This window comes from Vollenhovia emeryi, unplaced genomic scaffold (assembly GCF_000949405.1).
Source record: "Vollenhovia emeryi isolate VEMERY1.0 unplaced genomic scaffold, V.emery_V1.0 DF939120.1, whole genome shotgun sequence".
NCBI lineage: Eukaryota > Metazoa > Arthropoda > Insecta > Hymenoptera > Formicidae > Vollenhovia > Vollenhovia emeryi.
Genome location: NW_011967246.1, coordinates 594,361 through 617,774, shown reverse-complemented (window position 1 = coordinate 617,774; position 23,414 = coordinate 594,361). Strand labels below are relative to the sequence as shown.

At 50.7% G+C, this 23,414-nt stretch overlaps 2 protein-coding genes across 2 annotated transcripts; one reads left to right on the top strand and one right to left on the bottom strand.

Annotated features, from left to right (window-relative positions):
- Nucleotides 1–1,892: 1,892 nt before the first annotated feature.
- LOC105570395 (3-ketodihydrosphingosine reductase) lies at nt 1,893–4,418 on the top strand. Its single transcript, XM_012027554.1, has 4 exons — nt 1,893–2,369; nt 2,992–3,421; nt 3,501–3,742; nt 3,819–4,418. The coding sequence occupies exons 1-4, from the start codon at nt 2,232–2,234 to the stop codon at nt 4,032–4,034; spliced, it is 1,026 nt and encodes a 341-aa protein (XP_011882944.1). The 5' UTR covers nt 1,893–2,231; the 3' UTR covers nt 4,035–4,418.
- A 4,127-nt stretch (nt 4,419–8,545) lies between these two features.
- On the bottom strand, nt 8,546–21,880 carry LOC105570393 (neurotrimin-like). The gene is made up of 5 exons (XM_012027553.1): nt 21,094–21,880; nt 15,532–15,683; nt 12,279–12,486; nt 11,896–12,192; nt 8,546–11,623 (listed from the first exon to the last, which is right to left on the bottom strand). The coding sequence occupies exons 1-5, from the start codon at nt 21,161–21,163 to the stop codon at nt 11,439–11,441; spliced, it is 912 nt and encodes a 303-aa protein (XP_011882943.1). The 5' UTR covers nt 21,164–21,880; the 3' UTR covers nt 8,546–11,438.
- Nucleotides 21,881–23,414: the final 1,534 nt, after the last annotated feature.

Here is a 23,414-nt window from a genome sequence, read left to right as displayed (position 1 = left end):
CAGAGAGCCGAGAAGCGATTACTTCGATCTTAGCTCAGAGAGCCGAGAAGCGACCACTTCGATTTTAGCTTACATCATGTTACATCATGTTACATTACATCGTGTTAAGTTGATAAAAATGGATAGGCTACGAGAAATTAGTTGGTCGAGTGCATCAATAATATTCGTCATATTTCGCGTAATTTCTATTATATAGTTTAACGATTTTTAACGTGAGAGAAATGAGCTCAACACACTCTGATTTGTAGAGCTCTATAAAATCACTTCTCTTCGATAAATTAAATATATTACCTAAAACGTGAGATTATTAATTGTAGCCTATCCATTTTAACGTAACGGATCTACGAAATGTATCAATCTACGATCTAAAAATGTAGATTCTGTTACTTTAATAAAAAAAACTTTTCACTCACCGACACGATGCGCAGCGGCGGAGATGTATCTACGCTGATTCTGCAATGGCGCTCGATGCCTCCTCCTCCACTCAGGTGTCCGCCTCTCAGGTGTCGTTGTCACAGCTGTTCTCCGACACACTCGCGAATTTACACTTTCGTTTGTAAAGTCACTTTTCACTGTCACTGTATCCAAATGCCACTTCACTCGCGAATTTACGCTTCCGTTTATAAAGCCGATGGGTCACAGCTGTATCCGAATATCACTGTCTTCGATTTTCACTATGTCCGATTGTCACCGAGTCCGGTTGCCACTACGAACTCTTCGATTATATCGTCGCACTGATGTCCGCACAAATCACTCGCACAAATCGCGGGAATTCAACGATCGCACGATGATATCGATCATTGATTGCTCACAGAGAGCGATCGCAGTTTCTTCCCGCACTTGTCGCGAACGCGTATCAAGAAAGAACAATACGATATGCGAAGCGGCGCGGGCACAACCGATCAACTCGATTGTCGCCGCATGACTGATCCTGCGTACCGCGCCGTAAACACCTCTGCCGAAAACCGAGCGCGGATTCCAAGAAATGAAACGTAGCGCCGTAAAAACCTCGGACGTAAACAATCTATTATGTCGAATTATTCGGCGCGGCGGATGTATACATACATTATACCGCGTGTCTTCGCGTCGCTCCTCGTAACGCGATTATTTCCTACGAGAATCTCGATCATCTCCTACGCGCGCGATCGTCTCGTTCGAAAGTTATTAACATTTATCAATCGCGTTTAAGTAATTGTCGCGATCCGTAATCATATCGTTAATTTCCACGGTGATTTGTCGCGACGACGACGCGACACGACAAACCGCCGCGTGCGGCTGCGATTTTCGTTTAAAATGCGACTTCTACTTCAAATTATGCGATATTCGTCGCGACAAATCACCGTAGAAATTAACGATATGGTTTGACACTCACTTTTGTTTTGACATCCACTTTACTCTAGTTACGAAACATCAATAACACCCTTGTGTTACCGACATTTCGTGCATGCGGCACGGAACACAACCAAAATTGGGCACTGCATTACCCGCTTGAAAAATGTAGCGGAGAACGACGCACCAAGTGGAGACTTTAGCGGTATGTGCTTGAAAATGGGTGTAGCGGAATAGTTCCAAAAATGAAAATGGGCGTATTAAGGCGCCTGGAATGCAGCCGAGCGAAAACGGTATCGAGCAAAACGCCCGGCGTGGCCGCGCTCTCAGGTTTCTCTCTGCCAATAGCTGCGTTCGGCATTGCAAATCCGAGGCGTCGGAGTGCTCTTCCTCCCTTTCTATCTCGTTCTTCTCCCTCGCTCACTCGAATGCAAAAGAGCACTCCGATGCCTCGAATTTGCAATGCCGAACGCAGCTAATAACGTGCAGATTTGCGTTATCCGCTTAGCCCAAACGTGGACATTGGCTACGTAGTTCATGTCCACGTTTTCAATGTCCGCAGATGGCGTGTCGCGTTCAAGGAGGGCGGGCTTCTCTCTGAGGCAGAGCCGGCGGAGGCATCTCCTCTCCATCGTTCGGAAGTTTTGCAGCGTGGTCGATGGAGGATATCTTGAAGAGAGAAGACTGGAATAAATTACAACTTGTGTACCAATTCGTCAGGAGAACGGGAAAAATAGTAGAGACAAAGACATAAGAACGAGAAGGCACGCCAAATAACCTAACCTAACGGTTGACTGCGTCCCCGTGGAGGGAAAAACAAAAAGTTTTATAGCGCGCTCACGTGTCGTACGAGGTAGATTTCTTGTGCGAATTTTATCGTAGTTAACACCGGTAAGCGTGACATGGCTATGTTGGACACGTACGGTATTGCAGCGGTTGCTCTGACGGCGGTGATTTTCGTTATCTGCGCCTTGGTTGTGACGTGCGAACATTTCTTCGGGATGAAGAAAATCAAAAACATCAGGAACAAGCACGTTGTCGTGAGTGTCGCCCGAGTTCGAATAAATTCGTTGTTACGAGTACAGGGTGTCGAGTAAGGCTGATGGCACAGAACGATCCGCTTAAGACTGTTTTACAATTTACTTACCAATAATACAATCTTAGTCGTAGACGTAAGATTTAAGAAAGAGACCTATCACAATCAAATGTGAGAACAATCGACTGCGATTGGTGATTTTCTTGAATCTTGAATGCTCGAGACTGTTGGAGAGTACTGTCAGTAGTACCGAGAGGAAATTGGAACACACCCCAGGTGTTGTCGTTATTTTCACATCGCTCCTCTCGGTGCCTCGCGCGTAGCAACAACACTGTAAGCGCTCGACCAATCGCTGCTCGACAGATCTCTGATAATTAATAATTCATTGTTTACTGTCACGATCGCCACACGGTACAGGACTTCTTTTACTCATCAGCTTAAGTCGCTCTACCTGCTCACGAAAATGATCCGATAGTTACCAGATACCTTATATAATTATATAGAGTGCAAGACTATGTTCTAAGAGCGAATTGAATATATTAAAATATTTTATATCTTAACTCGCCGAATACATAATATTATATCTTTCTTAGCGTGTAACAGAAGTGTGAAATGTTGTTTTGTAGGTGACCGGCGGCTCCAGCGGCATTGGGAAATGCATGGCGATTCTCGCCGCTAAGAAGGGAGCGCATGTCACGATAATCGCGCGGAATTTGGAGAATCTGGAGAAAGCCAAACGTGAAATAGTGGAAGCATGCGAGAACAAGGATACACAAAGGGTGGAGTGTCTGTCTTTAAATATTGGGACGAATTATAAAGCTGTTGAAAGAGCGCTGGCCGATCTGGAGAACGTTATGGGACCAGTTTACATGCTCGTGAATTGCGCTGGCCTCGCAATCGCTGGCAAGATAGAAGACACCACCGAAGAGAATCTCGATCAAATGTTGCGCACAAATTTTCTAGGCACGTATTATTGCACCAAGGCGGTGGTGTCAAGAATGAAAGCTTCCAAGGAAGGAGCGATCGTACTTATGTCGTCTCAAGCTGGTCTCCTAGGTATTTGCGTAATAAACTATTTGTACCATCGACACATACCAATTATGGCCTTTGTATAAAAAGAGAATATGCTTTGCAGGTATCTTTGGATACACCGCTTATAGCAGCACAAAATTCGCGCTGCGTGGCTTGGCGGAGAGCTTGGCGATGGAGCTGCGGCCACACGGCGTCTCTGTCACTCTGTGCTTACCGCCGGATACGGACACACCTGGTTACGCCGTGGAAGAGCTGTCCAAGCCGCCGGAAACGAAAGCCATATCGCAAGTGGCCAAGTTGGTCCAGCCCGAGGTCGTTGCTGAGAAGGCCTTCGAGGACGCGCTGGTTAGTGCGCGAAAATTAATGAATTTAAATTTCTTTCCCTTTATCCACCTTTGTTAAATGATAACATCGGCTTCAGGCGAGAGAGTTCTTCTCTACCGTTGGTCTGGAAGGCTTCATACTGACGACGTTGTGCGCGGGAATGTCGCCGGTCAAGTTGTCCGGCGTGTTCGCGCAAGTGCCGCTGATGGGACTGACGAGACTCGTCAGCGTGATCTACCTCCTCTTATTCCAGAGAATTGTCGCAAAATATAATCACGACACGAGTCCTGAGGCCGTGAAAAAAGTTAAGTGAGAAACAAAGCTCTTTTGTAATTTCCCCGACCAAAGACACGCAATGGCTTCATTTGAAGCATTTGATTTAGTTTTTTTTTTCTAAATTTGTAACCGCAATTTATTCTACGCGAGACTCGTTCTATATTTCTTTTTTAAAAATAAGATCCCATTCTTTCACGATAAAGAGCTTATTTCATAATGAAGTGTACCAAATATATTAATATATAATGATGTCATCCATGATATGTACGTGTGTTTGATACAATGATAAATGTACAAGTTGCGTGAAAGGAGATAAACATGTATATGTACGGCAGATTATTTTAATATATGATGCAACGATACACGAAGCATCTAATGCGATTATGCACGGAGGAGCACGAGAGAAATAAAAGACGCCCTGTTAACGGTTTGGCTTACTTTTATTAGGTATTCCGTAAGTTCATAGTATAATGTTTTTTTTTCCTTTTATTAAGCTTTTATGGTTCTTACACACATAGAACGGGACTGCTCTTCGTCCCGTTTCTCGCCACAATAGGTTAAAAACGGAAACGCTGAAACTTGTATGTAAGGACTCCCGAGACGTGGACGGGGGGGAGGTGGGCCTCCGTTCGACGTCGATCGCGTCTGTCCCGCCGCCGGTGAAGGATCGAGCCCGTGCTCGACGCGAGTGACGAATAAAAGTTCCTCTCCACGTTCGTCCGTGAGCTAAGTAATTAGTATCGTGCAGCCGCGATCGGGCGCCGAAAGGGCGTGTCGCGCCTCGTCCAGCTTTCGAAAAACGAGACTAAACTTATGCGTAGAAACGGCGGTCAACGAAGATTTGTCTCCCGAAAATGCGAGTCCGGTAATGATGGGTTTAACATTGATTTATTATCTCGCTTTCGCTCCCTCTCTCTTTCTTTCTCTCTCGCTCGCTCTCACACACGCTCTCGCTCACTCGCTCACGCATTTCCCCACGCACATTTTAAACTTTCGCTCCGCTTGTCCTCCCATTCGCTCTAACATCCTTCTCGCTTTCCTCGGCATCATCTCGTAGATTCGTTAGAGTCTGTTTTCATCTCGTTAAAGCGTACCCAAGGTGTACAGACGCGAATCCACGAGACGAGGCTCGCGTCGAGGAATATCTCCAGAGTGTCTTGCTGTTTATTTTCTCTTTTAACTTACGCTTACATTTTTTTTTTTTAATCGATCGTCCGCCTATCCGCGCGCTCGACAAATTTCGCCCTCCTTCCCTCCCCTCGCACCTACCCCCGGGCATCTCCCGCGGTCCACCCTTTGCGGCGCGGGCGGCCGTAAATCACCTTCGTCGAACGTTCGAATCGGCAGACGTGTTGCGTTAAGTGATTAATTAGATCCCTTACTATAGTGTGATCTGTCGCGTGCCGTCAACGAAACGCCCGTAACGTAGGATTCTCGCTTTCAACATTAATAGGACGTTGTCGAGCTCGCTCGCTCGCCAATGGACTCGTCGAAGCTCCTGATTTACGATGTCGATCGCACGCGCGTTCGCCGCGACGCAACGCGGTAATAAATAATCAACCCGCGGTGGCCGCGCACCGCCGAGGGAGCGAACGTAATCATCCGTTACTCGATAATGTAATTCGCGATAATTAACGTCGAGCCTCTCTCTCTCTCTTTCTCTCTCTATCTCTCGAGTCGTACGTTCGGGAGCTTCGATGCTCGCGTGCGGCAATCGCGTGATTGCACGCCGGCGTCTCTCGCGAATGTCATCGGTGATCCGCGTGGTTAACGAGGTACCCGCCCGTCCCGAGGGCGTCGATCGACGACAAATGGGCTCTCCCTTTTAACCCTCCACCGCCGGGGAAAAGAAATGAATACACCCGCGTGAACGAGACGAGCGAATCACGCGTTTTGCTTTTCCGCGGAGCGCCGCGATCTCGTCGCCGGTGGAGTCCCCGTTAATCGGGGTCTGGCCAAGAGCAGATCAGTACTGGCGAAATTCTGCGAGAGAGAAGGAGGCACTTTCGCTCTTTCTATCTCTTTCTCTATCGCTCTCTCCCTTTCGGGAGCTGCCAGAATAGAAGGGCCGATCGAAAGCTGGCCGTCCGCTGGCCGGAATCTGATCAGAGGGACTCTAATACTTGGACGCGTATCCTCGAAATTCGTTACACGCTCGGCGAACGGCAAGGTCTGTCTTCGCGGAGGGACGAAAGCGGTGGAGGGTTAAAATCGCAACAGTCGTGTACCAGTCCCCCGCGCGCGCGGGGGGGACACGTACAGTCTTCGCAGTCTCTACCGACGTCTAGCTTCTCGTCTAAAAAGTTTCTCGATAACACTTCGCTCGCCGCTCGCCTCGAAATTCTTTCGCCGGTGATCTGTTCCCAATCCTCCGTCCGTCCTTCTTTCGCGAAGCTGCGTAATCGATTTCCGGGATGTTCTCCCGTCTTCACAAAGAATTTTTCGAGACCGTTCGACGGCGCGGCAACGCGGATAGATCACGTCGGAATTGGAATCCCCGCGGCTCTCTCGGTAGAGATCTATTTCTGGGTCACCGCGTCTTACTCGTCTTTCATCTCTCCGACGACGACGGCGGTGTCGTCGCCGTATCGCTCACATATAGCCTACTATCTCGGGAAGAACACCTAACTTGTGCAGTTATCTATCGCGTAAGAGCACATCGACGTACTGTCAGGACGGTCACAAGCATCACTCTCGAAACAAAGTGGTTCACCCTCTCGGGGACTCGTTAACGCGGTTCCCGGGAATCGGGCGCGCGTTCTCGCGTTCGGCCGAGCCGCGGATCTGGTCGATCGCTTATTACAATTAACGGGGGAGGTTTATCGAGGCTCTCCCGGAGCGCGCGATTAAGCAATCGTATCGTTCTCACGCTCCACTTGCCCCGCGAAACGCGAGGCGGTGGCACGCGAGGGCGTCGGGCGCTCGTTCGAACGCGGGGAGAGGCGCGTACGATCGCGCCCCCCCGGGGGAGATTCTAATGCGGCGATCGCGCGAGAAACTTGCGGGAGGGTATTTTCGGCAAGTCTCACTCGCTCCGTTCCCCCGCGACGCGTCTCGACGGAAGGGAGGAAAGGGGGAAAAAAATTACCGCGAATGAGGAGGGTAAGCGCGCGGTCGGCAACGTCGAACGGAAACGGAAAAGCAAGTGTACGGCGACACTTAAGGGCTACGAGATAGATTTTGGTACAAAAATTTCAATGCTGTTCTCTACGACGTTAGAATTAGATTCGTAAGACGACGACGTTTCTCGACTGGGTTCTTCATCTCGCCGTCTCTCTCTCTCTCTTTCCTGCTATATCTTCCCTTTAAATTACTTCCCCCCTTTCTCGCGGTGAGGCAAAAGGGCGACGGGGACGAGCGCGGCGTTCCTCCTTCCACCCCGCGAGGGGGAGGCCTGCGTCGAAGAAGAGGGCTAAGAGGGCGGGCGAAGTTTCACTCTCGCGGCCTCTCAGGACTGCCCTCGGTCCTTCTCGTCGTCGCCTCAGGAGCGGCCTCGCGAGGCGCGGGAAGAAGGAACGGCGGAAACGATATAAAGAAGATAAACTACGTCCCCGATCGACCTTTTTTTTATATCTTAAAATGCGTCATTCGACCAACGCCTTAGTACACGTCAGTCCAACGAACTTCTCTCGGTACACGCGTGTGTACGTGTTGTATGTGTCGTCTGTGTGTACGCGTGTGTGTGTGTGTGTACGCGTGTGTGTGTGTGTATTATTTTCTCTCGCTTTCTCATAATCTCTCGCGCCTTCCGTTCTTAGCATTTTCTCTCTTTCGCGTCGCTCTCGCGCAAAACAGGCTCACACGGTTTAAAGCACCAACCGTACCGCTCGCACTCGCGCGGTCGCGCAGCACGCACGCACACAGCCGCTCGCGCATTCGCCCCGCCTTGGCTATTATATCCGACGATATATTTGCATTTATATCTGTTAGTTCGCTTAACTGCTAGGCGTTAATTAGTGTTACATCTAGTCGCGTGTGTGGCCGGCCCGTGCTATCCACGAGCGCGCTCGTCACGGGGAAACGTGCGCGCGCTCCGCTTCGTCCCCAAGACCCTCGGACGCACCGGCGCGCCATGGAAAAGCGTGCGCGCCGGCACCCGGCGTGTTCCTCCGCTTCCGGTCCCTCCACCTCCTCTTCCTCCTCCGCGTGTGGTCTTCGCACCGATCTCCCACGTCCGACGGCGTCCGGAGGTGCGCGCGGCCAAATGCGACGGCCGAACGTTGGCGGTCTCTCCCCCGATTGGACCCGACGGCGCCGCGAGGCGATCGCGTATCCACCCCCCTCGCGCGGGAAATGTTCGTCGAAACGGAAATTCGTTCGGGCGATCTCGATTTCTGGGAACATCGTATACGTATGTGCGCGGACCGCGTCTCTCTGTCCCGTCGGAGGGAGATTCCTCTCGCTTCTCGCGCCTATCCCCGGTATACCGTGCATGGATTCCCGAGCCGGTTAGCACGGGCGGCCAGACCCATTTTTTTCCAATGCGCGCTTTTACGACCCGAAAAATTACACAGTAACGTTATTTAGTTTATTTTTTTTTCTTGTTTCTTTAGCGTAACACGTACGGCATATCATTAATTAACGTTACGTTATTTATACGCTATGTTACGTTATTTACAATCACATGAATCGTAGATATTCTAACGAATCGTTCGTCTCCTGCCGCAGTCCTCGTGTACTATGGTGTTATTTTCCTCTATTTCTCTGTCCTCTCTTCTTTCTTTCTCTTTCTCTCTCTCTCTCTCTCTCTCTCTGTCTCTGTCTTTCTTTCCCCGCCTTGCTCTTCGTATCTCTCCAAGATATTTCCTCAAGAATTTTCTCTACGAGAACGTACGCTCTAGCCGCTTTATATGCGCCCCTCGTTCGTGCGAGCTGAAACTTGTTCAATATTCAACACCCATGTGCAACGTATTTGCGCGCGTACACATATACATATATATATTTCTGTTCGTTTGTATATATATATTTATATATATATTTATATATATAATATTATAAAAAACAGTATTCCCTCCCCTCCCCTCTAGTATTTGCGAGAAGAAAGCAAATTCGCGGGGGGCGCGCGGGCGCCCGCCGGAAAGCCGTACGTTCATCCGCTAAATTATACAACCGATCATGCTTAGAGGCGGCGCGCCGCGGGCCGAGACCGTCGTGGAGATATAACGTTATCAAAAAGTATCTGTCGAAAGTACTTGTCTATATTGTTTACGACGAGACGCTTGACGGTTCGCGAGTAAAGGAAATCTATGGGAGGTGAGGCTCCGAATACGGAATTTCGAATGCGCGTAAAATTTGGCGTCTTGCACTACGAATACGTGCGTGTGTAAATTTCATACAAAACAAATGTCTCCCCTTTCCTTTAACGTCGTCCAACGTGAATGAACGCTCCGGTAGAAATGTATAGTTTGTGAAACACGCGTTTCGAGAAATTTTTCAAGGAAGGAACGCAAAGTGGCTTCGTATTGGCAGTATTTTTAATCCCCCCCGAGCGAAAGTGTCGAAATTTTTCTCTACGTACTTTCCTAATGAGTGTCTTCGATTTTCCGTGAAAAAACGCGGCATTTCCGAAATCGCGAGACGACGCGCAAAGGAGCGGACGAGGTAGTGGAAGATGCGTCGGTCCTTACGGCCCGCGTCGCGGTGAGTGTCTCAGCCTGTGCATGCGCGGACGTATGATATATTTTGATCGACGTGTGTATACTCAATGCGCTTTAATTACCAAAATTTTTATCGCGGATCGTCTCGAGACACCTGTCGCCTTAGACAAAGCGGTCAAGTATTTATAGAGGCAGTGATAATTCCCATCGCGATATCCCGTCCCATCTTGCTCGCGCGATCGATGAGCTTTCCCGAATAAAAATTTTACTCCTTTCAAATTTGGCTTGCCGCTAGGAATATCAGAATATCGTGACTATGAGTTTGATATGGGCAGAACGTCGCTTGATATGAATTTTTTCCTCCTCGGATCGAATAATACCATCGCACCATGCTATTAATAGCAGTAACATTTTTATTTCTCAACAGGGTCGCTTGGACTCTCGTTTCTTTTCCCCTTCTAGACCCAGGGTGTTCATTTTCTGGGTAACTGTTAACCGGAGGTTAGTCGGCTTTCCAGCTTTTTTCCATAGGATTATCTACGAAGAGATAGAGAACCAACTAACCACTTCTAGTCAACAATTGACCAGGAAAGGAAAAACCAGGCTTTAGTCAAGCTTGTTTTTTCACAGTGATCTTGGAGTAGACTCGCTGACTGACGAACTAAAGAGAGATACTAATTGCTTCTGGCGCGTATCGGCATATCGTCTAATTGTAAGTGACGATGGCCGAGATCGCTCGGTCTCAGGACGATCCCAGATCACGCGGTAGACGTCAAGTATAGACACGCTTTGTTGTAATCGGTCGCTATCGAATATAATTAATTACATCGCATCTCGAAAATTCATCGAACAAGTTTCAATTCTATTCGAGCGGCGCGGACGAAGTTTTTTTCTGCTTTTTCCCAGTCTCGTGACGCTTTTCCACGTCGACGCTCATCGACGTTTCTCTTTCGACTCTTGCTCTTTCTCCCCCACCCCCCTCTCTCTCTCTCTCTCTCTTTCTTTTACCGTCGTTTCTCCTCTTCCTGTATTTCTCGTCACGTTATCGCTTTCTTGTTTCTGTAACGGGTGCTACGAAACCACCCAACGCCCTCGCGATAGAATCTCGCGTTCGCGATCGTTTTACGGGCGCTTCCTTTATGAGATTTCGTAACTTTTCACCTTGTCGGGCTAAACAGACGGAAAGTGCGTGAAACATTTCGACAAGTGTAAAACGCAAACGTAGAACGCGTCTTTAGAAAAGTAACGCAAGCTCGAAAATATCGGCCGCGATAATTTGTCAAGAATTATAAGAGCAACACGTTGTTTTACTTACAATTAGATAAAGGTTTTGATAAACCAGTGATTGTTGTTAGATAATTCGCCCTAATAAGTGAAATTGTCGGTCCCGGACTCTCAATTAAAAGTTTTCACGACGTTCACGGACTACCCGTTGTTCAAGCTCGACCTAATTTATATTTTCGATAACGTCAAAAATTTCGTAGCTTCTCCAGCACGTATAACTCCCGCAGCAATTTAACAAGAATTCATATAATAAACTAATTCCTAATTTCTAACGGCCGGATCACAGTCTCGATAATCGAGACGAACCTCTCTAACTCTTACTTGACGCGTACGGAGAAAAAACATACTACCTCCGGGATCATTATTCTCTTCTCCGATCTTTCTCTTTCTCCATCGTATTACCCTTTATCTTCCTAATCCGCTCATCCTCGCCCTTTTTGTCCTTGATCTCTGAAAATCGGTCCGCAACGTCGAGGATCTCTTCTCTCTCGAGGTAGTCGGGGTCTCGTAGCAGGAGATAATCGATTATACGCGTATACCATCCTTGCGGTCTTGCCTGATTATCGTTCCGTCGCAAAGTAAGATGGATTTTTCGAGTAGAGAACCATAAGGATCAAAAGAACGAGGACGAACAGGCGGCTGCTGTGACTCGAGTACAATGTTACCACTCCTGCCAGCCACCACAGGGTAGGACAGCCGCCCGGCGCTGAACTGATGCCTCTCTGTATCGCCGCGGGGTGTTCCCCTAGAAAATCACCGGATATATTTACATCTGATAAACCAGCGATAAGCAAGATTGGATACGCTGCGACAAAAAGCCCCGCGTTCGTGTTATTTATCACAAGTGCTCTTTGCAAAAGTCCGCGTAAAAACAAAAGTATCATCTCGCGAACAGTGAATCACATGTAACGAAAGTTTATATTCGGGGGGGGAAAGAGAAAAGTTTGACACTGTTTCCCCGTTTTAATTTTTACAAACTTTCCCCCACCCCCGCAAGTGATAAAATGCTCCACTCACCGTTCAGCACATGCAGCTGCACGCTCGCGCTATCCAAGTTACTCGGGCTGCAAGTATAGTTACCCGAGTCCTCCCGTCTCGCGTTGTGAATCACGAGGCTGCTCACCGTGTCCTGCTCGATCCTCTTCGTCTGAATGTCAATCTTGCCCAGCTGATAATTTAGAACGCGATCGCCCTCGTGGTACCAGAAGACGTAGAACGGGCCCTCGAGGGACTGCTTTATTACGCACCGTATCGCGACTGTACTTCCGGTCTTCACGTACATGTCACGGTCCCCCAAGATCTCGATCTTTGGCACTGCAACACGTCGGACGTTCGGTATTGTCGCCCGGTCGTTTGACCAACAATCGGCTTAACGAGTAATCGCCTGCCGCGACGCTCACCGACGATGTTGAGCTTGATGATGTGACTCTTCTTCGGGTCGGTCGAGATTTGGCACTCGTACTCGCCTTCGTCGCGCGCTTGGACGTATTTCACCTGCAGCGTCCACGTGTCCGCCTCCCCGGCAATCGTTTGGAACCTTTCGTCCGGAATGAACATGGTTCTATCCACCGAGAGGATATGCGAGTCTCTTCTTCTGATCCAGGAGACCTTCGGATTAATCAAAATGAATTATTTTTGTCCGCCTTCGACGGACTCGGTAAATTCACGCGTGACATCGTTTCATAGTCTCTTACAGACAGCCGTCGGTTTTGAATTTTATTAATTTACAGAGATTCGTCGCCCACTTTCTCTCTATTTTCTTTTTTTTTTTTTTTACGAAACGGACAACGCTTCTAATGAAGTTGTTTGAACTCTTTGAATCCCAGTGGTTTTGCTGTCAAACTACTATTGTATATTGTTTTCATTACACGAAGAGAATTTTCGCTTAATCCTGAAAATCATGTAATCGTGGGACAACATCGCATTTTCAAGAATTTTATGAGAACCCTTGGAAGCTTTACCACACATTTTACTAGTAAATATTTTAGGCCAGCGGTTTCACCGCGGGACCAGAGTTATATTATTCCAAATGCCAGATATGGTCAAGAAAACACTGACGTTGTGTACTTGACAGTTATAAATATTTGCGCGTGTAATAAATGTTGGTCTCTTAAAAAACAGGTTTTTCTCATACACTGAACTTCAAAGAGTTAATCGCATTAGCTTGACGAAATCACCGGGAACCCATTATTTGCAACTAAGTGGACATCGGGAGAGACAGGCGAAATTGGGGTGCGTAAAAACGAAGGGTCGAGTACAGGAGTCGGGAGCGAGATACAGCCTTGGGGAGAGAAAAAAACACACGGGGGGTAAAAAAATTAAGAAAGGGTACCATCGGTTCGTTCCGATTCCGGACGATCAATCTTCCGTTCCCGTCGCGCAGTTAATTTATCGTTCATCGACCGGACGGCTCGCGCGCGCCCGACGGAAATCTAGATGGTGCCGCGAACCACCCGGCGTCGACGGCGGTCCGTGTGCTGCGTCGAAAGAAGGCGAGGTACGAATACATTTAATTCGCCGGCCGATAAGGATCGAGGCGGCGACGGCGGCCGCGCGGGCCCCTCAAGTACGCGCCGGGACTGTACGCGCGGGTGTCGCGTGTCACCGGATACTTAGTCCTCGACCGCGTGCCAACGGGCGACAGGCGTATACCCTGTACAACAACCCAGGGTACGACGAGTACGCCTGCGTACAAGTCGGCGAGATTCGTTAACGAGAGACGCACCGGGGGCCGCGGTGCCGAGCCTCGCGCGTGCCGGCGGTAATTTTATTACGCGCCGGACGACGGCCGGCGTTCCGCGAAACCGCCCCCTCACTCTGCGCACCGGTTTCCGATTACCGATTTCACGAGGAGAGAGAGAGAGAGAGAGGACCGGGTGGAAACGCGAATCATTAGCAGGCGTTTTATTAGCGGGGGTGAATTGATCCGGTGAAAAGGGAACGCCGATCGTGGAGAACGAGTTAACGGCTCGTGACACGTGGGCGGGTTATCTGTCGCGGACAGCTATCCGACGCGGAGAAAATGGGGCGGGTTTCGCGATAGCGATTGAGATATACTAGTTACGTCGTTTTATCATCCGCGGACCCCCAGAAGTAATCACTGTCCAAGGCTGGCGATTTGATCGGGACGGATGGTGAAAAGAATGACTGATAACAGAAATAACTCTATTTCGCTTTGATGCGCCGATCATAACTCGATAGTTTGCCGTTAATAATAAAACAGGGACGATCGGATTGCGTGCAAATAAATTTAGCTTGCCCGCACGTGGAGTAGCATTCAGGAGAGATCGGGAACGGGGCGGTTTTGTCTCCCGGAGACTCGGCTCGGTTGTAACAATTTTTCTTTGTTTTTTTTAGCGTCGTCGTTATATCAAACGGAGTCCCATTGTCGTAACTGTCAGGCGGAAATTTGGCCATTACGCGTTATCTCACAAATAAGCTCGTTAATAAATCAAGCTGTCAATAAACGGAACGCGTAAGGCAACGCGCTTCCATCAAAGATGCGGGCGGACAATATGACAAGGACAAATTAGGTCTCGAATCGACGGCGCGATGACAGTTGTATTGATATGTATGAAATCACAATACCCTCACGTAAGACTCGAGGCTGAATGGTAAAGCCAGCGCTACACTACGCGCGATTCGTAATGCGCGATTCGTATATTCGTGAATAGTGTGGAGGAAAAATTCGTCGATTCGCCGTTTGCAGTGATTCGCTGGCCGAGCGGTTTTTTTACAAAATAGTTCACTTTTTGACTAACATTGAAACTTGACTAAAGCCACACAGCACACGATACTATTTTTCCAACTGGATAGCTTGCGAGAGCTAATAAGGGTGCAGAGTTTTAGATCAGATGACTTACGGGGATGCCGGAGTAATTCTGCACTTTAGGCACCTTTTGCTCCTAGAACTGTCAATTCGTGAGAACAATTGTGTAATATACAAACTATGTGGCTTTTATGTACGAACCGACAGTGTTCCACTATTCGGACTAAATCAGAGAACAGCATGGTATCACTGAAATTAAGTTTAGAAGCCTAAATCTATAACTTATTCGAGTGAATAGACTTCTTGTTAAGCTCCTAAACTTAATTTCAGTGATACCATGCTGTTCTTTCACTTAATCTGAATAGTGGGACACTGTCGGTTCGTACATAAAAGCCACATAGTTTGTATATTACACAATTGTTTTCACGAATTGACAGTTCTAGGAGCAAAAGGTGCCAAAAGTGCACAATCACTCCGGCATCCCCTTAAGGTCAAATTCTGATTGACTTTCGTAAGTAATCCAGTAGGAAAAATAGTATCGTGTGCCGTTGGCTTAATTGTACACTTATGATGCAAGTCCTGTGATAACAGGTAAGGATTGTCCAAGTTGACACAAACCAAACGACAAATAACAAATTGTGAGGGACAAACTGCGAATCGCGCAGCACAAATTGCGCATAGTGTGGCACTAGCTTAAAAGGAAACACGTAGGGGTATAAAAATTGCTGTGAGCGTCTCTCGTGCCGCAAGAGATTAATTTCTTTTATATTCGCGGATTTTACGTTTCGCTCGTTCCGCGAAAAGAGAGCTATCTACTTTCGTTGCCGGCGCTCACAGTCTTTTTTTATACCGAGACCTGAATCGTATGGTTTTAAATAACTTACTGATTTGTTACCAAGCTGCCGCACTTTGCACGGTAGGTAAGCATGAGTGCCCAGCTGCGCCGTGATATTCGTTGGAGTGTTCGAGTCGAAGTAAGGCCCCGTGTAAATCCCGTCGAATCTCTTCACCAGCGAATGAGATCTCGTACTTACCCCTGAAAGGAACGTGTTGAGAAAAGTGTCTCGCGTGTGCCAGCGGTGGTGCCGCGTTACGTGCGATCGCCCGGTGACGAGGGGCGAAATGCGGCGCAATGCGGAGAACACGGGGAGACCGGGGGATGCATATTCTTTCGCCTCTCACCGAAGTGCATCGCGAGTGCGTGAAATGCGCGAATTACCGCCAGGACGCGTCCTCGAGACGCTCGTGGAACACGCTTAGCGTCGCCGCATCGTCGGCACGTTATGCGGCGAATTAACATGGAGGTAGCGACGTTGGCCGTCGCAATGGAATAATAAGGCGAGCCAGACCTCGAGAAGGGACCGTTTCGCATTCGTATGCCGCGCTCGCCCGGTCGCGCGCGGGCGCGCACGCGCGCGCGCGCGCGATGCTATTCGGAATAAATCCTATCGTGGAGGAGACCCCGCTGAGGTGCTGTGCCCGGGGGAAATGGATACTAATCCCGGGGATTCCGATCCGGGAAATCTAGAAGCGGATCAACATTCAAAGAAGGGTGGGAGGGAGGGAGGGAGAAGAAAGAGAGAGAGAGAGAGAGCAACGTGGGCGTCATTCCAACGACCTTGACGATATCACATCCGATCTTATGTTCGACCGGCGGCGCACGAAATTCCACGATTTGCACGACGGTGACCAGAACTTCATGGCCGGGCCGCCGGCTAAGTGTGAAAGATGAAATCCTCAATTAGGACGAGGGAATATTTCACGCGTTAGGCTGTGACGCTGGGCGCTTAAGACGCTAAATTAATAAATTGCTACTGCAAAGACCGGAGATGTCTTCTCCGCTACAACTCGGAGTAGTTGGCACCTTATCTCGCTTTTGTCTGTCGCTCCGATCTGTTGATTAAATGATTATTTTACTAATTAGCAGAGTTGTGTTTATAGTTGACGCCGTTAATTCCTCGAGGCCGCCCGAGTTACGTAAGAAGCGAGCATATGTCGTCGCCGCTATCAAGATCCGCCGAAACTTTGACAAACGACAAGGCTAGTGATAATTACGCTTAATTAAGATCAACAGCGTGATAACCGCGCGACGCGATAAGGAGTAAATATGAAATCGCCCGTACACGATGTAAACCTCGCTCCGCTCGGCTTATCGCGCATCGATTGTTCTACTTATGCGCAAGAAAATCACAGCCGCTGCAACGGTACTAATTATTGTTTCGGTCAAGCTAAATGCGGGGGTAATGAATCATAAATTAATCTCGACGGCTGATCGACGAGCTAGAGTAAACAGTGGCAAGAATTTCCATCGATCTCGCTCCCCGTTGGATTTCAAGCGAAAATGAAAACTGGTATTTTCCCCGCGAGCGAAATTCATGTGCGAAATCGAGGCTTGGTAGTGAAACCCCTCGTTCAGATTTTTATCGTTCTTTTCTTTTTCAGGAGGGTCCTCTCCTTTTTTCTTTTATCGCGATAATCCGCGTAATGCTCGGAAGCGATTGCTGATTTTGATCATCGTTCGCGGTCGGCCGCGATAAAAACATCCACCTCTATCCCGAGATTCGAAATCACGTCGTCCCAGAAACGTCGTAACTGTATCTCCGTGATTCCGCGGCCGACAAATCCATCCAGCCGACACGTTTCCGTGCGAGCCGAGAGAGCCAGATTGGCAATCAGCGCGCGGCTACGAGCGGTGTATTGTCAAATGTGCCGGAGATATATACGAATTCGTGTCTGGGGGGGGGGGAGAGGGGGGGGGGCGCTACCGGTCCTCCTCCCGCACAGAGTCGATCCTCTTGATCTTGAGGGACGGCGCAAAATCTGCGCGGCTGCGCGCACGCGCGCCCGTCGGTCGCCGCGAGGTTTGCACCCTCGCCGCCGAGAATCGGGATCATTTGCCTACCGCGAAAGGGGGCGCAAATAGGCGCGCTCGCTAGACGCTGCCTACGCCGCCCCAAACCTATTTTTCATGTCGACGTGCGGCGAGTTGCGCAAAGGTCGCGCGCGCGCGCGCGCGACCGTTTCTCAGGGGGTGCGTAATACAGTCGCATTTATCTCGAGATTAAATCAGGCGAAGGAGCGCTCGTGCAAAGGGGAGAATGACGGGTTTTATCGCGGGGCAAGATGTACCGTCCACGTGAGGCATGTAATTTCGCAGCGTAACGCACCGAGGCGGGCTCATTGATGAATAACCGAAAGAGTTTATGTTTATCGCGGGGGAAGGGAAGGGGGGAGAGAGAGAGAGAGCCACCGGGCATAAATACGACGACGAGCGGACGAGTGGCGGCTGCATTATTCATGTCGACGTTTTGTAAGTCGGTTTGCGCGCACCCCCGTAACTCCCGAGGGGGTGCGCGGAAATCACGTTCGTCCCGGAGATTCCGATAAAAGCTGCAAAGCTGGCCGGCGACACGATATTCTCCGTTGTGTATTATTTAAGCGAGCGCCGTGGAGGAAATAGACCGTTCGCCATTCCGAGGGCATAAATCGTTACCGAGGTACGAACAGCGGAATCGCCTCGATCACCGTTTCCACGGAGGCTCCGACTCCGTGCGCGGGGGCGCTCTTGAATAAGAAGAGCGTTAGGAGTGAAGGAGAGATGTGGCGGGCACCCTCCGAGAGATCCTTCCGCCGAGGTATGAAAACTATTATAAAAATCCGAGCGAGTATTGCTTTATAAATCTATTCCGCTTCACGCAGCAATAACTCGCGATAAGATGTCTCGCCGCTGCGTAATCGAGCGTGATGGGACGTGATCGCGGGCGGCGGAGGGCCGCAGGAAGAGGTAAATTTCTCGGAAACAGAAGGCGGATCTAAAATCGTATATTTCCCGAGAGAGACAATGCCGCCCGATGCGCGGAGGAGACTCGGGCTGCGTCCGGCAGGGCCGCTGTTTCCTTTCCCACTTTGTCAGAACAACACGTACGCATGCCCGTGCAGTTTTACGACGTCATCGTGTGCTAAACTGCCACATAAATCCCGGTTTTTCAGCTTCTGAAGGATTATTTCCCGCCGGCGTGCGATATGATTTTATAATAATCCTTACACGACGTTCTTAACGTCGAAATAGACTCACGACCCGCGCGGTCGCTCTCGTTCCTTTTACCCGGGACCAAATCTATTTGAGTACGCGAAAAGACGTGAAGCATTTACGGTAATCTTTTCCCGTCTACACTTAATTTACCGCGGTGGAATATCCATGTAAAATACGTTAGTGAGAATTCAATGGAAAACGTGGGTGCTCGTATCGTTGTTTTTTTTTTCGAGGGACGCAATTTCTCGAGCGCATCCACACACACACACACAGCCGAGCACGTCCGCGAGCACCGTCGAGGTCGCGCCGCGTTCCGCAAAATTCACGTTACGTGCCCCGAAATCCTCGTAAGCGCGCGCGAGCGCCGATTTCTCGCGTAGAGAGTCGCGTCTCGAGGCAGTAGTTACGCCCAGAGTTGCGCCAGCCGCGCCGAAAGCCGCGTCGATCTTGTCCGTTTCCAGGAGAGAAACGTACGCAGCGGGCCGCGGTTAATCACCGCGGCGAGCTATAATCAGCGGTTGTGCGGCACACCCCCGGCACCCGCACCCCCCTCGCACGCGTGTGCGCGAGTACTATACGGATCGAAAGTGCATAATGTATCGGCGAGAGTGATGTCGGGAATAAACCCGCCATTACCGGGGTTTGAAACTGTCGAACTTCTCGTAGAAGCTCTCGTAGTCGAGGAGCAGTTAGCGGACTTTTCAAGTGGTTTACCGCCAGCGGGGGAGAAACTGCGCGCGAGGGGGTGGCGAACGTAACCACCGCGATTCTCAGGCGAGATCGTGTCGAACGATTGTTCGACGAATGGCCGCGCGAATCGCGATCGCATCGACCGGCAGGCAGTCGCAGTCGGCGGTCTTTCCGCGCGGCTACGGACGCGGGCGAGTTCGACGGTGGTAATCCGATTTCATCGGCGCTTCGGATTTTCCGCTCGCGCACCGCTGCCCCCGGAATTGATGACGCCTCGCCGGCGAGACGGGCTCCCGCGGGCGAGATCGTCGTCGTCCTTTAAGCGACCCGAAAGCGCGTCAGATTTTCCTTTGCGAGCGATCGCGGTTAATCGCTGATACGCTTTGCGGAATCGTATATTCGCGTCGCCCATTCAATCGTGACGAGGGAAATCGCTTTCGGAAGGTAATCCCACAGTTGGCCTCTCGTTTCTCTCCACCGGGATGAAAGCTCTCGGCGCTCCGCTGGAAAGGAGAGCTTATCTCCCGCGGTTCATAATAGAATGAGTTCTACAATCGGAAGCGAGTTACATTCGACGGGGAGTAGTTCTTCCGGGAATTGGTGTTTCTTGCGAGCCACTCGAGGAGTAGCTCTCTCTCTCTCTCTCCCCCCGTCCGAAAGATTGGATCAAACTCATGTTTAAAGAAGAGATGCAAAAATCCGCCCGGTCTCTCCCTGAGAGATGCCTCGCAGGGAGCCCAGGCTATCTCGCAGATAGCACGTACACGCAGAATGCACGAATGCACCCTCCAGGACGACGCCGTGACGCTCTTGTTTCACGAGCGGGCTTTAAAGCACGACCGCATCGCGCGGTGATGCAGCCGCGCGAGATGAAATCGATAGACACGTCCCTGAACGACGCCACGGCGGAGGAAAGGGGGATGCGTTCGTCTCCCTTCTCGTCTTCGTCCCGTGATGACGGAATCATCGAGACGACACGCTGCTGATCCCGTAGGGACGTGGGGCGGAAGAGGGGAGGACGCAGGGCGGACAAAGAGGAGAAAGATGGACAGAAAGGGGGACAGTGTGTGTGTGTGTGTGTGTGTGTGTGTGTGTGAGAGCGAGAGAGCTAGCCAGCCAAAGAGTGTGAGAGAGATAGATAGATGGATGGAGAGAGTGAGAAAGAGGGCAAATGGAGGGAGGCACAATGCTGCGGCGCGACAAACAAGGGTGGCGCTAGATACGGTCCTGGACCGGGACCGGAGGTTGCGTCCCCCTCTCGGTCGTCTCCGTCCTTTTTAGCCCTTATCTCTTCTCGCGTACCCTCGATCCTCCCCCTCCCGCACGCGATCTCCACTCGTACTCGTAATCCGCCGGTATTCGCGACAGCGGACAAAACGCGCACGAGCGCGCGTTACGTACGTTCGTAAGCGTACGCGGGGTGCGAGGGAGACGTATGCAACGTACTGCTACACCCCAAAATCTAATCGATCCATCCGCGCCACGAGTCCCACGGAGCCCCGCCTCCCCCGCAAACCGTGCGATGATGTCGACGGCTCGGTCACCACCCGCCTGTCTACGTGTAGACGCGTGACTCGGATAACTGCTATTTACAGCGTCATCCCCCTCCCTGACGGTGTCTTCTTCTCGCAGCCCCGATCCGGGCATCTCGACGCCGCCATCTGTTACGCGGATCGGCGTCGCGGTGGAACACGGTGGCCGTGTGTTCGCGAGCGAGGCTTACCGGTAATGCCTAGTAGGATCCAGCACACGAGGCACAGGACGTAGTAGTTGACGTAGGAGGACCTCCTCATGGTGATCACGACGACGACAACAACAACGGCGACGACGACGACGACGGCGTAACTGTCCCGGACGACGGGTCCACTGACATCTCATGGAACACCGCGATGCACCCCTTTCTCTCGGCGCGCCTCCACTTAATAATCCTCCGTCGTCGTCCCGTTCATCCTCCAGCAGCAGCCGGTGCTACCAGGACTCGCGCATACTCCCGCGTTACCCGTCGTTGCAACCGTCTCGTTGCAACCCCCCCGTTGCGCTCTTCTCGTGCATCCACCGATTTCCCTCTTCCTTTTTTTTCTGCCTTGTCTTCTAACACTGGTAATATCACATTATCTCGCAGTTGGGTACTCGCGAACGTAAGCGGCGGAGCGAGGCCGAGTCACGGTCTAATCTGTGGGCGGTCTCGCGCGCGGGGTTCACCGTACACCCCCCCGGTCCGTATCCGACCCCGATCGGAAGGGGGTACCGATGAAACTCTTCTTTATTACTCCCGAGGAAGACGCCAAGTGTCGCGCGCGCACCAAGGTCACAAAGCGGTCTGCCTGCGTTCAATCGGGCCAACCCTCCCCCACCTCCCCTTTCTTTTTCGCCCCGCGGTTGTGCCTCCTCGTTGTACGGTATACTCGGTGCGGATCGGTCGGTCGTACTGTGAAACACGACCGGGTTTCCCGCACTCGGCTCGTCCGCGGTTCGTCGTCCCGGGCGAAGCTCTGAAACCGCCGGGCCTCCGGTGGCACTGCCCGCGCCCGCCCGGGGATTCCGCGCAGGCGTGCTCTCTCTCCTCTACTCCGGCGGCGATCAGTCAGCCTCCTCCTTCCTCGAGGCCTTCTGCCTTTTCCGCCGCGCGCCTTCCGTCCCCGCGCTACGGCGCGGCGCGCTCCGCTCTGCTCCGCTCCGCTTCGCGTCGCGGCGCGGCACGGCGCGGGGCTCCGAATTTTTCTTCCTGCATTCCTCGTCTCTTTCGCATTTCTCGCCTGACCTCCATCTATCTCTCTCTCTCTCTTCTACTGCCGCTTCTGCGTGTCCTATGCGGCGACAAGACTCCGCAATTGCTACTCGTTCCGCAAGCACGGACAAATTTCACGCTTCTTACACGACATCGTCATCTCCCGTACCTACCTCGCCGGGGTTGAATGGCACGCGACCTCGGACTCGCCGCGTCCTGTCTCCTGCCAGCCGTTTAGAGAAACTTTAAACATCGCGTTTTATTCGCGGCCGCGTGTCAGGTCGCGCACCGGAGCGTTTCCCAATCCGTCACGATCGTCACGCGCTCGTTAATAATCGTTAAAAGATCTTCGATGCCCCGTTATTGCCTTCCTCCTCTCCCCATCGTCTTAATTTCCGTACTCTACCAACTCTCCCTCCTCCTGAACTGTCCGCACGTCGGACAGTTTCGAATGTTGGAATCGTTTTATTTCGCTCTCCCCTGCAACGCGCAGATTTCAACCGCGGCGCGACCTCGTCGAAATGAATTCTTCGGTGCCCCTTTCGGATTCTCGGTCTCCTTAATTCCTCGCGGGCGTATATCTAACGTTTAACCCTTACAACGCGCTCGAGCTTTCCCCTCCGCATTTACGCGACTGAAAGGTCTCGCGGTTCGACGCAGCGCTCCCGCAAAACGTGAAAGAGTAATGAGAGAGGGATCTCTTTGCCGGGCGAGATAGAAATTATGTTTGCGAATTCTCGGGGATATAATTACACTTGCGGAAAATTGAATTTTTCAGAAGCGTTCTCTATAATTGGATATGTAGTCATATAATACATTAAACAATGTTCCGCGAGTATCGCGGGCCCCAGGTACCAATGCAATATGCAACGTTGAAATTGAGGTAGACCGCCTGGAACGGAATGGCGGAAATGTATTTGGAGTCCCTCCGCTCCGCCATGGGGGATCCAGCATGCTTCATCGTGGACAAATGTTAAGCCGCTTACGGTATGAATCTTATCCTCGGAGACTGATGTGGCAGTGGGCTCGGTTATTTAATAGGAAAAAAGAAAAAATACCGCCGGCGCGCCTTTGTTCGTGCTCTCCTTCAGCACAAACGGGGCCGTATCATTGCCGTTCTCGCTCTTCGAGACGTTCGGACAATAACGCGTCCCTGATCTTGTTCTACTTTTAATTCAGCCGACAAAGTTGAAATAAGTACTGAAAACCTCCGCCGCTCTGTTCTCTGTATCGCAATTGGCATTACGCATTCGTATCGCGCCCGGCATTTTTGCGCAATCCACTCGCGTTATCAGCAAATGATTGCTCTCGTTAAC

What these genes read in the sequence shown, in the direction of transcription:
- LOC105570395 (XM_012027554.1), top strand. Translation starts at nt 2,232, where the DNA reads ATGGCTATGTTGGACACGTACGGTATTGCAGCGGTTGCTCTGACGGCG. An exon ending in TCAGGAACAAGCACGTTGTC is followed by an intron (nt 2,370 to 2,991) that starts GTGAGTGTCGCC and finishes GTTGTTTTGTAG; the next exon opens with GTGACCGGCGGCTCCAGCGG. An exon ending in GTCTCAAGCTGGTCTCCTAG is followed by an intron (nt 3,422 to 3,500) that starts GTATTTGCGTAA and finishes TATGCTTTGCAG; the next exon opens with GTATCTTTGGATACACCGCT.
- LOC105570393 (XM_012027553.1), bottom strand. Translation starts at nt 21,163, where the DNA reads ATGAGGAGGTCCTCCTACGTCAACTACTACGTCCTGTGCCTCGTGTGC. An exon ending in GGCAGCTTGGTAACAAATCA is followed by an intron (nt 12,487 to 15,531) that starts GTAAGTTATTTA and finishes ATTAATCCGAAG; the next exon opens with GTCTCCTGGATCAGAAGAAG. An exon ending in GCAGCTGCATGTGCTGAACG is followed by an intron (nt 11,624 to 11,895) that starts GTGAGTGGAGCA and finishes GTGATTTTCTAG; the next exon opens with GGGAACACCCCGCGGCGATA.